This window comes from Nematostella vectensis, chromosome 7, assembly GCF_932526225.1.
Source record: "Nematostella vectensis chromosome 7, jaNemVect1.1, whole genome shotgun sequence".
NCBI lineage: Eukaryota > Metazoa > Cnidaria > Anthozoa > Actiniaria > Edwardsiidae > Nematostella > Nematostella vectensis.
This window is the reverse complement of record NC_064040.1, coordinates 6,752,423-6,769,938: the sequence shown is the minus strand read 5'-3', so window position 1 is coordinate 6,769,938 and position 17,516 is coordinate 6,752,423. Positions and strand designations below refer to the sequence as shown.

General features: G+C 42.1%; 1 protein-coding gene across 4 annotated transcripts; it reads left to right on the top strand.

Annotated features, from left to right (window-relative positions):
• Positions 1-8,598: 8,598 nt before the first annotated feature.
• Positions 8,599-17,084, top strand: LOC5520848 (monocarboxylate transporter 3). 4 transcript variants are annotated; one of them, XM_048729838.1, is made up of 6 exons: positions 8,599-8,621; positions 9,177-9,256; positions 12,082-12,265; positions 12,919-13,860; positions 15,359-15,652; positions 16,918-17,084. In XM_048729838.1, exons 3-5 carry the CDS (start codon positions 12,091-12,093, stop codon positions 15,577-15,579), a joined length of 1,338 nt encoding a protein of 445 aa, XP_048585795.1. In that variant the 5' UTR covers positions 8,599-8,621; positions 9,177-9,256; positions 12,082-12,090; the 3' UTR covers positions 15,580-15,652; positions 16,918-17,084. The 4 variants fall into 4 exon arrangements, with proteins under 4 accessions (XP_048585795.1, XP_048585794.1, XP_048585796.1 ...); XM_048729837.1 differs by lacking the exon at positions 8,599-8,621 and having other exon boundaries at positions 9,109-9,256; positions 15,359-15,586; positions 16,624-17,084; XM_048729839.1 differs by lacking the exon at positions 8,599-8,621 and having other exon boundaries at positions 9,126-9,286.
• The last annotated feature ends 432 nt before the right edge of the window (positions 17,085-17,516 follow it).

Below are 17,516 nucleotides of genomic sequence, written 5' to 3'. Positions count from 1 at the left end.
TCAGGCCAGCGGTCTGACGCCAATCATCGTGGTAAGTACTTTAAGTACGCATCCTGAAGTGTATCATACACAGCTATCAACACGATACACAGCTATCTACACCATACACAGCTATCCACACCATACACAGCTATCTACACCATACACAGCTATCCACGCCATACACAGCTATCCACACCATACACAGCTATCCACACCATACACACCATACACAGCTATCCATAGCTATCCACACCATACACAGCTATCCACACCATACACAACCATCCACACCATACACAGCCATACACAGCTATCCACACCATCCACAACCATACACACCATCCACGGCTATCCACACCATACACAGCTATCCACACTATACACGGCCATACACAACTATCCACACCATCCACAACCATCCACACTATACACGGCCATACACAGCTATCCACACCATACACAGCCATACACAGCTATCCACACCATACACAGCTATCCACACCATACACAGCCATCCACAGCTATCCACACCATACACAGCTATCCACACTATACACAGCCATACACACCATACACAACCATACACACCATACACAGCTATCCACACCATACACAGCTATCCACACCATACACAGCTATCCACACCACACACAGCTATCCACACTATACACAGCCATACACACCATACACAGCTATCCACACCATACACAGCTATCCACACCATACACAGCTATCCACACCATCCACGGCTATCCACACCATACACAGCTATCCACACCATACACAGCTATCCACACCATACACAGCCATACACACCATACACAACCATCCACACCATACACAGCCATACACAGCTATCCACACCATACACAGCTATCCACACCGTACACAGCCATCCACAGCTATCCACACCATACACAGCTATCCACACCATACACAGCTATCCACACCATACACAGCTATCCACACCATACACAACCATCCACACCATACACAGCCATACACAGTCATACACAGCTATCCCCACCATACACAGCTATCCACACCATACACAGCTATCCACACCATACACAGCCATACACAGCTATACACAGCTATTAACGCTATACACAGCTATACACAGCTATCCACACCATACACAGCCATACACACCATACACAGCCATACACACCATACACAGCTATCCACACCATCCACAGCCATCCACAGCCATCCACAGCCATTCACAGCTATCCACACCATACACGGCTATCCACACTATACACGGCCATACACACCATACACAGCTATCCACACCATACACAGCTATCCGCACCATACACAGCCATACACACCATACACAGCTATCCACACCATCCACAGCCATCCACTGCCATGTACAGCTATCCACACCATACACGGCTATCCACACTATACACGGCCATACACAGCTATCCACACCATCCACAACCATCCACACCATGCACGGCCATACTCAGCTATCCACACCATCCACAGCTATCCACACCATACACAGCTATCCACACCATACACAGCTATCCACGCCATACACAGATATCTACACCATACACAGCCATCCACAGCTATCCGCACCATCCACAGCCATCCACACCATCCACAGCTATCCACACCATACACAGCTATCCACACCATACACAGCTATCTACACTATACACAGCCATCCACAGCTATCCAAACTATCCACAGCCATCCACACCATCCACAGCTATCCACACCATACACAGCTATCCACATTATCCACAGCTATCCACACCATCCACAGCTATCCACACCATCCACAGCTATCCACACTATACACGGCCATACACAACTATCCACACCATCCACAACCATCCACACTATACACGGCCATACACAGCTATCCACACCATACACAGCCATACACACCATACACAGCTATCTACACCATACACAGCCATCCACACCATACACAGCTATCCACACCATACACAGCTATCCACACCATACACAGCTATCCACACCATACACAGCTATCCACACCATACACAGCCATACACACCATACACAGCTATCTACACCATACACAGCTATCCACACCATACACAGCTATCCACACCATACACAGCTATCCACACCATACACAGCCATACACACCATACACAGCTATCTACACCATACACAGCCATCCACAGCTATCCACACCATCCACAGCTATCCACACCATACACAGCTATCCACACCATCCACAGCTATCCACACCATACACAGCTATCCACCCCATACACAGCTATACACCCAATACACAGCTATCCACACCATACACACCATACACAGCCATCCACACCATCCACACCATCCACAGCTATTCACACCATCCACAGCTATCCACACCATCCACAGCTATCTACACCATACACAGCTATCCACACCATCCACAGCTATCTACACCATCCACAGCTATGCACACCATCCACAACAATCTACACCATCCACAATTATCTACAACGTACACACCTATCCACACCATCCACAGCTATCCACACCATCCATAGCTATCCACACCTATCTACACCATCCACAACTATCCACAGCATACATAACTATATACACCATACACAGCTATCCACACTATACACAGCAATCCAAAGCATTAATCGAACTGATAGGGATGCTCGTCGTATTTTTCATCTCTGAAAATTCACTGATCTCAAAATGGCCTCGGTCAGCACCTATTCAGAACCTCGGTCACAATTTAACTATACGAACCTTCAAGCCGGTAAATAACCAGCTTTTAGGGATTCCCCAAACCAGTAGATAGCTTTGATTTGCTCCTTTATCTTGGGATATCCGAGTTTCGCGTCGCGCGCAAGATTCAATGCCAATCTAAGACATTTTTCGGTGATATTAAAAACAAATTCTTATTTAATCTAACTGAGTTGGGGAATGCTAAAACAATTATTCCCCTCAGGCTAAGTTTAAACGTCGTATTATGAGTGAGCCGTATTAAATGCAAATGCATGCAAATGAATCGAATCGATTGTTTCATCTTCATGCATTTGCATGGATAATACGACGTTTGAACTTAGCCTCAGGGTCGATGAACAGCGGCAGGATATATCCACCATTAGTTTCCCCCAAACCAGTGGATAACGATTTTTGCGCGCTCTGATTGGCTCTTGTATCTCGGAATTTTCGTGGATATTCATCTTTCCTTTGGGGAATAATTGTTCAATATTCATCTCCCCTTTTGGGAATGATTGTTCGATATTTCTAACCTTTCTCAAAACTACTCCTGGACCCAGTTTAATAATATTGTTGCAGGGCGAGAATATTTATTATATAAATTTCGTAAGGCTTTTCCGTGCAAGATTTTTTTTAGATAGTTTGTTGTTTACAGTAGTTGCCCGGTCAATATTTAGAGAAACCTTTTTCAATTAGTGGTAGGTCAAACCAATGAATGGCGTCAATGACTGACCTAAAAAAAAACAATGTAAAAAAGCACCCAGGATAATGCAGTGTCAGCTTGCTCGATTGTTTTCGCCACCAACCTTGCCCTCGTCCCGAATGGTGAACAAAATGGCCCTGAAGATTGGTATCCGTTTAAGAGATGTGCAGGGACGAGAAGGACCATTTTATGTTTCATGGGGAGTGTGAATATTTTGGGGGCGCGATAGTTTGTTTTCACTGGGATCTAGGTGGCTGTGTCGTTTTTTTTCCCGACATCTTTTTCACATTTCAACTCCACAGTCTGAGTAGCCTGAATTTCAGGCGCCTTTTCCCTGAAATTCAGACTACTGTCTGAGTCGATATGAGGGAAATTTTCGATGAGCCGTTAGCATCAATCAGTTGTTTTCAAAACCTTTTCTTTCCACAAAAAATCAGGAACCGGTAGCACTGTTTAAAAATCATATCTCTTTCCTTAAACAAGGTTTACCCCGACCAAGGAAATCCCGACCTTCCCCTCAAACTGCGTTGAAAAAAATTACGAACCACCCCCAAAACGTAGCAGCCCACGACGTGTCAACAAAATATGTGAACTGAAATATGTAACAAAATAGGGATAAGAATGGTGTCATCTGGAAAAATTTTTATTTCATTTTCTAGAGCAAGTATTTTTCTATCTGTAACTCAAGAAGACAGTGTATAAGAATCAGTTGTTACAAAAGACGCAGCGCCAGTTGGATGTGTAGTCAGAGAGACTTATTTTCGCGCAGCCTCTATGCTGCCATTGCTGGCACGATGGACACAAAACCATGTTGGATTGTGTTCTCCTATTACACAGGTTGCACAGATTCTTGGATGTTTTGATTCCTGAAAGGAAATACGAAGAGTATTTAGTGATAATTCACAAAAATGAAAAGAATATTTATTCAACCTGTAGAGGATAAATGATATCAAGTTGCCAAAAAACGGAATGACATTTCAGTTTCATTTTAGAGTGTGCGAAAAAGGCGAGGGAATATTTACAAACACCGTCATTTATGGGCCGGGTGTACTTCTTTTTCAATTACGACCCATCAATATCGACCCGTAATTTGCTGGGAAAGTGTTTTTCGAGCTATCTGCTGGAAAAAGAAACAGATAAATCTTTCCCAGCAACTTTTAAAATTTATATTTTTGGCATCAGAACACATAGAAACGACGGAATATGACGTTCCAGCGGAGGAGAGTGTCGTTTTGTGCTCGTGAATATGAGGATATTAATTGGGGCATCACACACACACAAAAAAAAATTGTGCTTATCACAGCTTACGCAAAAGGCTGATTTCCATATAATCGCAAGGATAAACTAATTTAAGCTAGCTAAAAAAAGCTAAACTGTAAGAATGGTTTTCGCATTAACCGTAACCGTAAAAACGTCTATATTTTTCATTGAAAACGCCCCGGGGTAATGACTCGAGAGATTTGTTACACGACCGACAGCCATCTTGTTTTTTTTTTTTTTTTTTTTTTTTTATAAATAGAATAGAAACGAGGCCAAGCAGAAACCTGGAAATGAGAATATGTCGGATGACGAAGAGGTTTGTCGCAAAAGTTTTACATATGATTATAAATTACGAGCTCCAGTGGCGGATCCAGAATTTCAAAATGGGGGGCGGATAAAGGCAGAAGTCGGCTGATAACTGATCCAGTGTTTTTTGGTAAGTCACATAGATCTAAAGATACTTCAAGCTGAATTGGATTTGTCGCGTCAGCAAAGTCAAGCATGGCGAAGGCACATGGACAGTACCTCCCGTCCCTCAAACAAAGTGACTTTTCTTAATTTTTCTTTTAAAGAGGGGTGGATATCCACCCAATCCACCCCCCCTGTATCCGCCCCTGAGCATGACATACAGCCGGCAAAAACGTCAGGCAAATACAACACTGCCTTTACTTACCCTTACTCTTGCTTACTTTGACTTTTCGCCCTGTTTTAAATGATTTCAAACAAAACAGATTAAAATGTGGGCTGAATCTTTGCAGCAAAAACGGTTGCATTGCTACCACCGCTGAGGGGGGGGGGGGGGGGGGGGGGACTAGGGCAGTTCAGTGAAATTAGTTTGGCGCCGCCCGCTCGCCCTGCCGCGCATATGGTTTACATGTATCCTCCAAACACCCACGAAATACCCACCTGGGTATATCAAGAATGAGTAAAATCCCCCACGCATACAATCATGAATCCTGCATTCTGATTGTTTCCGCCACTCACTATCTATCGGGCGATAGTGAGTAGCGAAAATGCTGCCGTAATACAGCCCAAGCCCATGAAAATAAATACGTTTTGATTATAAATCGATGTATGTATGCGAGTATGATATTCCCTTTCGCAAGCCACACATCATGACACATGACATATTCCCCTGGATCTCTGAGGATGGTCTTGAATGGCTTGTCAAGGCTCGACCCTGGGTCCTCAACTCCGTATAAACCGGCATATTGATATCATATTGCATTCTGCTAGGAGAGTCAGCTCATGCATACCTGATTTTTCTGATGTTTTCCGTTTCTGTTGCGATCCTATAATAAAGACCAACCACATTGATTAAGTACTCTTTGCCATTATTGCGCTGGGAAATTTTCATATGACTGTCATGAAAGCGAATCATAAACAATTCACTGTCAAATAAAACGCAAAAGAAATTCAACATAAAATCAATCAGGGAGCGAAGTAAATCAAAATTGTGACTCCAAAAAATGAATTTCCTTTCAAAGTAATGACAATTGTTTGCTCTACGCAATATAATTTGCTAATGAATCAGAGTACGAGCTCGCTATCATTGAATTTTAAAGCATTTTTAATGTTTGGAGTAATGGGCGAACTCCCCTTGAAAGCGATGGGTACATTCGCATACAAGGCATGATCAATTTTAAATCGTTTAGAATATTACAATAAAAAATACAATATTAGTCATTTGATACTTCTATTGCGCTCATTGCATAGAATGATCATGAGCGCGTTATAATTGTATAAAAAAAGATAACAATACAAGGAATGATCAATAATTGAAGAAAATTGCCGATAAATATGAGTTAATTTCCCACCTGCGGCAGCACCCGTGGCATCCATGGCATAATTTGCACACGTGGCATTATTATCCAGGTAAGGCTCTACTTAAAAAGAAAATGATGATATGATGTCTCCTATGATCGAAATCGACAAGGCACTGCGCGGTAAGATGTCAAGAAACTATAATAGCTCTACTTACGTCGAGTTTGCGTTGCATTGGCTGTTGCCTGTTTGCCCTTTGCCTTGTCTTGTGCCATTCGATTTACAACTATTAGATAAATTTAATTGCTATTTATTTCGAGGAAGCGTTCCCACGGCCTAAATTATGGGGTTATTTGAAGCCCAGGTAGGCTTTGAAAATAAAATGACGCGATTTTCTTAGAGATGTTAATCGAGAATGACACAAACTTGGCCAAATGCTACACACAAGAACAGAAATAGTTCTTTGGGGATAAGGGCATTGTATTTGCGACCACGAACCCTTACAAAAATAGACAACTTAAAAGTGTAAAAAAAAAAACACTGAAAAACGGTTATTTTCTTGGTGTTGGCGGGTTGCGTCATTCCACGATTTACTAACACCCCACGTGTCATAAGTAACAAAGACACTAAGTGGATTTTCATGAAATCGGGACAACTTCAACATAAAATCCGGATAACGATTCCAGTCACGCAAAAGGCGTGGACTGCTATTTGTAATGCAAATAAAATGTATGTTATTCATACTCACGATCCTCGAACGATTTTCGTGTATCCTTCTCCAGACACTCGTAGGGCAAACTAACACTATTTAGTTGTTTTACGTTCTTGTTTGGCCACGCCCTCTTCTGCGAGAAGGGTAAGGAGAGGACACTTTCGCCAGAAAAAAAACAGCCCTTCTTTGACCCAGTGGCACCTGCCTTCTTGAGGGCCTCTCTCACGGTTTTTTCCTCCCTTGTATAGTGTGGATAGCTGTGTATAGCTGTGTATGGTGTGTATAGCTGTGGATAGCTGTGTATGGCTGTGGATGGTGTGGATGGTTTTGGATGGTGTGGATAGCTGTGGATGGTGTGGATAGCTGTGTATGGTGTGAATAGCTGTGTATGGCGTGGATAGCTGTGGATGGTGTGGATGGTGTGGATAGCTGTGTATGGTGTGGATAGCTGTGGATGGCTGTGTATGGCGTGGATAGCTGTGTATGGTGTGGATAGCTGTGTATGGCTGTGTATAGCGTGGATAGCTGTGGATGGTGTGGATGGGTGTGTATGGTGTGGATAGCTGTGTATGGTGTGGATAGCTGTGTATGGTGTGGATAGCTGTGTATGGTGTGTATGGTTGTGTATAGTGTGGATAGATGTGTATGGTGTGGATAGCTGTGTATGGTGTAGATAGCTGTGTATGGTGTGGATAGCTGTGTATGGTGTGGATAGCTGTGTATGGTGTGTATGGTTGTGTAGTGTGGATAGCTGTGGATGGTGTGGATAGCTGTGGATGGCTGTGTATGGTTTGGATAGCTGTGTATGGTGTGGATAGCTGTGTATGGTGTGGATAGCTGTGTATGGTGTAGATAGCTGTGGATGGTGTGGATAGCTGTGGATGGTGTGGATAGCTGTGTATGGTGTAGATAGCTGTGTATGGTGTGGATAGCTGTGTATGGTGTAGATAGCTGTGTATGGTGTGGATAGCTGTGTATAGTGTGTATGGTTGTGGATAGTGTGGATAGATGTGGATGGTGTGGATAGCTGTGGATGGTGTGGATAGCTGTGGATGGCTGTGTATGGTGTAGATAGCTGTGTATGGTCTTGATAGCTGTGTATGGTGTGTATGGTTGTGTATAGTGTGGATAGGTGTGGATAGCTGTGTATGGTGTGGATAGCTGTGGATGGCTGTGTATGATGTGGATAGCTGTGGATAGCTGTGTATGGTGTGGACAGCTGTGGATGGTCTGGATAGCTGTGTATGGTGTGGATAGCTGTGTATGGTGTAGATAGCTGTGTATGGTGTGGATAGCTGTGTATGGTTTAGATAGGTGTGTATGGTTTGGATGGCTGTGTATGGTGTAGATAGCTGTGGATGGTGTGGATGGTGTGTATCGTGTGTACGTATGTTGTGGTATACACTATCTTATGATACACTTCAGGATGCGTACTTAAAGTAGTTACCATCATCGTTCTACCATTCACGAGTACAGGTGCGTACTTGAAAAAAACATTTCCTTTGTAAATTACCTTACAGCATAGCTGACGACTCTTTCGCATTAGGTGGACCCAAGATTTAGTGTATTCTCCCGCATTATAGCTTTCTTGGTACTTCTGATACATTCACTGTATTTTCTCAAGATTTTTCCTAAATCGAGCTTCACAGCCATGTTATAGACAGTGATGTTTCTAGTGACATGAGGTACATATACTGGCATACGACGAACAATTGCTCTATTTCGCTAAAAGAAGAACAAATACGAAATATGCTAGATATGGTTTACTATGTTTACGGTACTCTTTAGGTTATGGTTGTGCAAAATTACAATACTAGGCAAAATAAAATCAAGCACTAAGATATATTATACACATCTAAAAAAACTTCTAAACCGATTATTTGAGTTGTGAAATTGAAATTTTCTCATCACGCAGTGTAGTGTGTGTATCGTATTGTGACATATATTAATACTTCCCTACCCCTCCCCCGCTGTATCAATTTATTGCTTTTATTGACAAAGCCTTCTCAATACTATCCCTGATAATCACAGCAAAGATCTCGCAGGGCCACGCAAATAGAGGAGAGGCGAGAAGGAGGAAAAATGGATCGGGGTCATTAACCTTCCATAAGGTAACTTGGATCGTTTCAAGCAGACTGTAGGTATGCCCACAAGGTTTGCGATAAGATATAACTTCCACGCCGAGTTCTTGAATTAACAAGCTTTATACGCCTTTCTCAATATCTTACTTAAAACCACATATCCATATATGTCGTTTTCTTTCTCAAACTGGTCGTGGTATCATAGCTCATGTATACCTGATTTTAAATCGAATTAGCCAGAAACGAGTGTTATTTGCGGCGTGCAGTGTTTCTTTGTGAAATGAAAAAAGATTAATGTATTGAGCAATCAATCTTTTTTAAACTTTATTTTCTCACTTGCGGTGGGCAGAGTTATGAAAATTAAATTAAATTATATACATGACGGTGTTGGTATGAGAATATGGGGTCCTTTAACGCCGCTTTATCAGTATTACAACCACTATCTTTCTTGGATGAAAGCGCACCTCGCATCGTCAACGTAAATATGTAAATTTTTCAGTAACATGTAAAGCTGTCAATCAAATTCCTATGTCAAAAGTCATTTACATGTATTGTTTATTCGGGATGAATATAATTTCGCAGTGATTTAATACCGCAGACGCAACACTAAAAATGATGTATTGATAACATATAGCCAAGCGCTTAACTTCATTTTATAGGTGTTTGCGCGTTTGATATCGAGAACTTACTCCCAATATATACCAAAGCAATAAAATGCTATACGTTTTATTAAAAAACAAAACAAAAATGAATAACGATGAGCTAGGAATGTAAGAGTCAAAGGAATAAAGCTGAGAATAACCGCAAAGCAAAGGATTTGGGAACAAAGGGATAACAGTTGATTTCATAATGAACGTCGTTATCGTTATCGTTATGAAATTGTTATCATTTTTAAAGAGATGGGATATAGACCCAAAGGATTACAGCAAAGAACACACCGCAGAGGATAAATGGTAATATATAGATTTAGGCACTGCCTAAAAGCGGAGCCAGCTTTATGATCATATTTTCATATGCAGAATCTTTGGGCTGGAAAAAGAAGAATGTTTTATTTCTTTTATAAAATTATTTCTAATCCTACGCAATATACAATAAAAACTTCACAACAGCGCGCGCTCATGGCGTCATTCCAGTGCACGTCAGCGCGCGCGCAGAAAACAGTTTGAAAAACTGACTTCAAATTCCAAGCAATATTCACTTCATCGTTCGGTGGTTCATCTATTTGGACTTATTTTGCAATTTCCTATTTACCTTGGACACGTTTTTCTCCCGAAAAATAATAATTTTTAGTGTTAAAAGGTAAACGTTTGTGGGAATTCTCAGGGTTGTTGACTGATGATGCACGAATTCCCCTTGCACGATTTTATGCTGCGTTAACCACCGCGACAGGTAAAGAAGTCGAGCCGTTCCTTAGACAGATATATCCTTCAAATTCTCATTTTCATACGGCCATTTGACTGGCAAATTAGTTGCATTTTCTCAATTAAACAGTTTTTCTTGTCAATTCGTTTCTGCAATCATGCATTCCGTTATTCGTTTTACGTCGAAAGTCAGAATAGGCTAAATTTCCCCCTTCCCCGTCTTTTCCAAGTCTCCCCGGTTCTTGCTGAAACTAGTCTCTCATTGGTTTAGAGCGATTCAACCAATTCATAGATCCGACATGTCAATCACGCGCGCACGAATAGCCAATCAGGAAGGAGATGGTGCAATAACAGCCATGTGGTCCCACAAATGTCCCACAAAAAGTCGGCAATCGACGCCGAAAAAGATTGGTTTGAGATATTTTTCTGCGAATCTGGACAAGCAAATAAGCATTTCCGGTCAGCGTAGAAAGTGTTAGCACTGTTTTCTTTGCCCGGCCGCTTTTAGTGTAGAGTTGGGACTCAATTGTAGAAAAACACGTAAAATGTACTACGAAGAGACGAAAAACAAAAAGCAAACAAACCACATACAAGAGCAGTGTAAGTCCTACCATTAAACTTGTGTTTGATATTACCTAGGTTACTTCAATTACATATAGGAATGAGACTGTCGTTTGTTTTTTTTTGCTATAAATCTTGAAATTTGCCGATAAAACTTGTAGTTAGAAGTCGGTCGTAAACAGCGAATTCGGCTTTTTCTTCTGATTTTCCCCGCACTTAAATCACTGCAAGTTGACAAAAATATGTTTGAAAACACATAAACACTTAGTACCTACCGTAGAGAGCACCGCTTTATCTTATCATTTCCAATTTTTCGTATTTTAAGCTGGATTCGTGCCGTTTCCATTCAAACTCGTAGTTATCTATTTCTATGCTTCATTCTCACAAGATTTTCACCAAGCTTGGACAACAAGACAAGTTTCCATTATGTTAGGTTACTGTGTTTTATTTTTCGAGTCGCAGGAAAACCCCTATAAACGTCTGTATTTAAAATAACTCCGGGCAGGACTCACTGACCTCATCCGACATGTTGTACAATTTGTGGGACTTTTGTGGGACATTTGGGTTGCACTTCGCTGGCTTCTATTTGCTGCTTTTTGATTGGATATTCGTGCGCGCGTCGGATCTATGAATTAGCTGGCCTTGTCGCATGAGCTGGTCACGTGAGTGGTACAGATAGCTAACAGCGTGTGACATGACGTCATTGACCACAATTTTTGAGTCGCCTAGTTATGACCAATTTCTATACCTATGGAGCTCCGCGCTCTTCTAGCTCCGCTAAAATCCAATTAAAAGTTGACCATAATTAACTAGTGTTTATGTGAAGAGGGTAGCCAATGTTTTGCTCAAAATTTTGCTCTAGTACCGATGATGACGGCAAAAATTACAAAAATAATCGAAATTTTTTGCAAATATTTTTACAAACCTTTTTAGGACTGCTACATGCCGTGCTGCTTCACAAGGGGTGCACCCCCTCGCCCCCGTGATGGGCCATGGGCGTGGCTAGTCTGTTTCTCTGCTGCCATTATGAACTTTATGCACTTCGGCTTCTCACAGAGCTTCGGTGTCTTCCTTCCTGTATTGGGGGACTACTTTAACGAGGACAAAGAAAAGACAGGTAAAGCCTATTCTATATGCCAAGGAATTAAATGCAAAAAAAAAAAAAAAAAAAAAAAACGCTTACTCCACAGTAGTCTACAAGCAGTCGCCGCTGTGTCGATTGTTTTGCTTTTCTCTCAACACAGTAGTGACTGCTTGGAGTCTAGAAAAAAACCGCCGGATGCTTCATAAAAATCAATGTTGAAAACACCCAAGAGATGTTAAACTTTGAACAGATTTATACAATATCAGTACCAACACTATCAGCTACTAGTAGTCGACTATGCCTGTCCTTTTTGCAAGACTGGATTTATTATCTTTTCTTGAATTTTCTAGGTTACTAGGGGTTATTACTTTTTATGGTGTTGTTATCATGCTCACAAATACTCGCCTCACGACCGCATAGGATCATCGGTCAAATTGCAGTTCTCGATTTCCGGTATACTAGCCCGCTAGCCGGCTTCTTTCCAGTGGGTTAACTAACCTTCCTCCAGTCTCTTGCTCTTTTGCGCGCCACAAGAATCCCGAAAGTCCAAAAACAATTCCGAATAAATTCACTGGAGAGCCGGCTAGTAAGCTACCATAATACCCTCATTTTATGTTGGATATCATGCAATTTGTACCCTTTTTGTGCTATTTCTAATGTTCTACCGACATTTTCTTGTTCTTCAGCCTGGGTTGGATCAATCGCCATCGCCTTCACCTTCTTAATGAGTCCGGTTGCTGTGCGCATGTCACAGCGCTTTGGTCTGCGCCTCGTTACAATGTGCAGCGGTGCCCTTCTCGTTATCTCTTTGGTTACGAGCTCCTTCGTTGAAGACCTCGTCTATTTGTACTTCTCCTACGGGGTCTTATTTGGTATCGGTGCTAGTAGCATTCTCAGTAACTCATTCCTGGTTTGCGTATGGTACTTCTCGCCGGGAAAACGCTCACTGGCAATGGGTATCGCCGCATCTGGTGGGAGTATCGGCATCATGGCCATCGGCCCTACCATGCAAGCACTTATTGATTCGGTCGGGTGGAGGAATGCCTTTAGGGCGATGGCTGCGTTTGCAAGCTTAGTTTGCGTACTTGGGGCTACGTACGACCCTAATGTCGAGCACAGAACTGTAGATCAACGCCCGAGGTTCCGGAACATCTGCGAAATCGTGGATATTTCTGTTTACAAAAACTCTACATACACAATCGGGACTATAACAGTTGTACTCGCGTACTTTGGGTTCTTTATTCCAAACTTGCACATCGTGCGCTACGCAGAGGACTTGCTCATTTCAGGCACAAAGGCATCGCAGTTATTCATATACATGGGGATTTGCTCGACTGTCTTCCGGGTATTCATGGGCAGGCTATTGGATTTAAAGTGGCTGACACCTCTTCAGGGTGTCCAAGTGTCCGCTTTAATCATGGGTCTGTCAATCATCGCTCTTGGCTCCGTCTCTAGCTACTACCATTTTGTTATATTTGCGGTATTCTTCGGATCAGGAAGCGGCGCATTTGTCATCACTCAAGCAGTCATGTTCCAGACAAGCCTTGAGACCAAGAAAAGCGCTATTGGTCTTGGAATGGGATACTTTTGTTTGTCTGTGACCGTGGTATCCGGCGCACCTACAGTCGGTGAGTAATCACATATTGTAAGAAGTTGTGTATGCGAGGTATCGCCAGTTTCGGCCAGCCTTGCTTGTATGGTCTTGTTCGATTGACAAGAGACATATAAAAGCAATCCTTGCAGATAGAGGTGCCTTGCTTGTATGGTCTTGCTCGATTGACAAGAGAAATATAAAGGCAATCCTTGCAGATATATGTGCCTTGCTTGTATGGTCTTGTTCGATTGACAAGAGACATATAAAGGCAATCCTTGCAGATATATGTGCTTTGCTTGTATGGTCTTGTTCGATTGACAAGAGACATATAAAAGCAATCCTTGCATATATAGGTGCCTTGCTTGTATGGCCTTGCTCGATTGACAAGAGACATATAAAAGCAATCCTTGCAGATATAGGTGCCTTGCTTGTATGGTCTTGTTCGATTGACAAGAGACATATAAAGGCAATCCTTGCAGATATAGGTGCCTTGCTTGTATGGTCTTGTTCGATTGACAAGAGACATATAAAGGCAATCCTTGCAGATATAGGTGCCTTGCTTGTATGGTCTTGTTCGATTGACAAGAGACATATAAAGGCAATCCTTGCAGATATAGGTGCCTTTCTTGTATGGTCTTGCTCGATTGACAAGAGACATATAAAGGCAATCCTTGCAGATAGAGGTGCCTTGCTTGTATGGTCTTGTTCGATTGACAAGAGACATATAAAGGCAATCCTTGCAGATAGAGGTGCCTTGCTTGTATGGTCTTGCTCGATTGACAAGAGACATGTAAAAGCAATCATTGCAGATATAGGTAGCAAGATGTAGCACCGGTAGGATCAGGGGCCCGGTATCGCGCGCAACCCGCCAATCTGCCTCGAACCCATGAGAAAAAACACGAGTTCGAATAATCGCCCTCTTCTATATAGGCACGCGCGTAGCTAGAGGGTACGCACCTACCCCTTCTCGCGTTTGGCATTTCAGCGTCATTTCTTATTGAAGAATCGTCAATATTATACTTTTTTATACTTTTTCTATATGATATCTATAACTGCGAACTCCCCCACCATAGCAGATCCTGGCAATCGCCCCTGTATTAGACGAAAAACCGAAGAGCTTAGTACCACCTACAGTGAAATCTCTCCTCGCAATATAACTCATACTCATATAAATGTAAACTGCTCGAGAAGCAATTCTGTTTCTTTATTTTTCCCGAAAGTTTGTCAGTTTATTGTAAAACCGCGATGCTGTAAATGACCGACGAAAAACTGTAGCCTTAGTGTTATAGGGCCCTTTTTGTCGTTCCCTCTGAAGTATATACCTGAATAGTTGTCCTCTCCAACGTTTGAAATATATATGATTGCCTGATACTCAGGCTAGAAAAAGTGCGTCACATCTTAAATCTTACAAATCGTTTCGTGACCTTCTCATTTTTATTCACTTTTGGCGGGGCCAGCATTCTTCGCTACAATACTTACGGTCGCTACAATAATTACGTGAAGCACTTAGAGTATTTTTCTTATCTCCCCAGGTTTCATAGCTGACCAACTTGGATCGTATATCCCGTCGTTTTACGTTATTGGCGGTATCCTGCTATTCGCCGCTGTGTTCCCTTGCGCCTTGTACTGTTACAGATTCTTGCAGAAGAAGGGCACAGAAGAGTCTGTCCATGAAAGTGATGAGACAGACTGGGGGCTGCAAGGGTTAGAGATCGAACGGTTGATTGAAGTTAGCAGGGAAACAGTGCTTTGATGTGGCGGTAAATGCTGCACCAATAACATCGAGCATATAAAAAAGTATCGATGATTCATATTTATTGTGTTACATGTAAAACATGTTCGATTGACAAGAGACATATAAAGGCAATCCTTGCAGATATAGGTGCCTTGCTTGTATGGTCTTGCTCGATTGACAAGAGACATATAAAGGCAATCCTTGCAGATAGAGGTGCCTTGCTTGTATGGTCTTGTTCGATTGACAAGAGACATATAAAGGCAATCCTTGCAGATAGAGGTGCCTTGCTTGTATGGTCTTGCTCGATTGACAAGAGACATGTAAAAGCAATCATTGCAGATATAGGTAGCAAGATGTAGCACCGGTAGGATCAGGGGCCCGGTATCGCGCGCAACCCGCCAATCTGCCTCGAACCCATGAGAAAAAACACGAGTTCGAATAATCGCCCTCTTCTATATAGGCACGCGCGTAGCTAGGGGGTACGCACCTACCCCTTCTCGCGTTTGGCATTTCAGCGTCATTTCTTATTGAAGAATCGTCAATATTATACTTTTTTATACTTTTTCTATATGATATCTATAACTGCGAACTCCCCCACCATAGCAGATCCTGGCAATCGCCCCTGTATTAGACGAAAAACCGAAGAGCTTAGTACCACCTACAGTGAAATCTCTCCTCGCAATATAACTCATACTCATATAAATGTAAACTGCTCGAGAAGCAATTCTGTTTCTTTATTTTTCCCGAAAGTTTGTCAGTTTATTGTAAAACCGCGATGCTGTAAATGACCGACGAAAAACTGTAGCCTTAGTGTTATAGGGCCCTTTTTGTCGTTCCCTCTGAAGTATATACCTGAATAGTTGTCCTCTCCAACGTTTGAAATATATATGATTGCCTGATACTCAGGCTAGAAAAAGTGCGTCACATCTTAAATCTTACAAATCGTTTCGTGACCTTCTCATTTTTATTCACTTTTGGCGGGGCCAGCATTCTTCGCTACAATACTTACGGTCGCTACAATAATTACGTGAAGCACTTAGAGTATTTTTCTTATCTCCCCAGGTTTCATAGCTGACCAACTTGGATCGTATATCCCGTCGTTTTACGTTATTGGCGGTATCCTGCTATTCGCCGCTGTGTTCCCTTGTGCCTTGTACTGTTACAGATTCTTGCAGAAGAAGGGCGCAGAAGAGTCTGTCCATGAAAGTGATGAGACAGACTGGGGGCTGCAAGGGTTAGAGATCGAACGGTTGATTGAAGTTAGCAGGGAAACAGTGCTTTGATGTGGCGGTAAATGCTGCACCAATAACATCGAGCATATAAAAAAGTATCGATGATTCATATTTATTGTGTTACATGTAAAACATTATTCGCAATGGCAGTGTAACCCCTATGAACGAATAACATATTCGTATCTTATAAGGGAATGTCATAGTTTATGTTATAATTGTGCACTCATTGGGTGGGATGGATTATAAAATGTTAAGTGAAAACATAAAATATTCAAGATACAGTTTGTAAAATCATGTTGTCATTTGTTACACCTATTTCAATAAACGTTGTCAGTGCAAACGGCAAGTGACCATTGTCAAATGGCAGTTCTTCTATAAAAAAATACCATGAAACTTGTCAAATTTCTACTGACTTTAAGGACATGTGGATAATTTCTGCGATTATACTACTTATCTTTTTTCTTACAAATAATTATACACATAAGGAGTGAATGTTCTTTTAAAACAGCCAATTGCCATTCACACTGACAACGTTTATTGAAATAGGTGTATATAGCCTGAGTATCAGGCTTTTTTAGGCCCTCCCCTGAGGGCCTGATACTCAGGCTAAGGTGTATATAAAACCGTACGCGTGACGTGTGCCCATGCCCCAGGCGGCCGCCGGGGCCACAGTTGTCCCAAACAAAATATCATTCTGGTTAGTGAATATGCACCCTACCTATA

Bases quoted from the DNA above. Each gene is read 5' to 3' on its own strand.
- LOC5520848 (XM_048729838.1), top strand. From the start codon at position 12,091: ATGCCGTGCTGCTTCACAAGGGGTGCACCCCCTCGCCCCCGTGATGGG. The intron at 12,266-12,918 runs GTAAAGCCTATT...CTTGTTCTTCAG, and splicing joins CGAGGACAAAGAAAAGACAG to CCTGGGTTGGATCAATCGCC. The intron at 13,861-15,358 runs GTGAGTAATCAC...TTATCTCCCCAG, and splicing joins ATCCGGCGCACCTACAGTCG to GTTTCATAGCTGACCAACTT.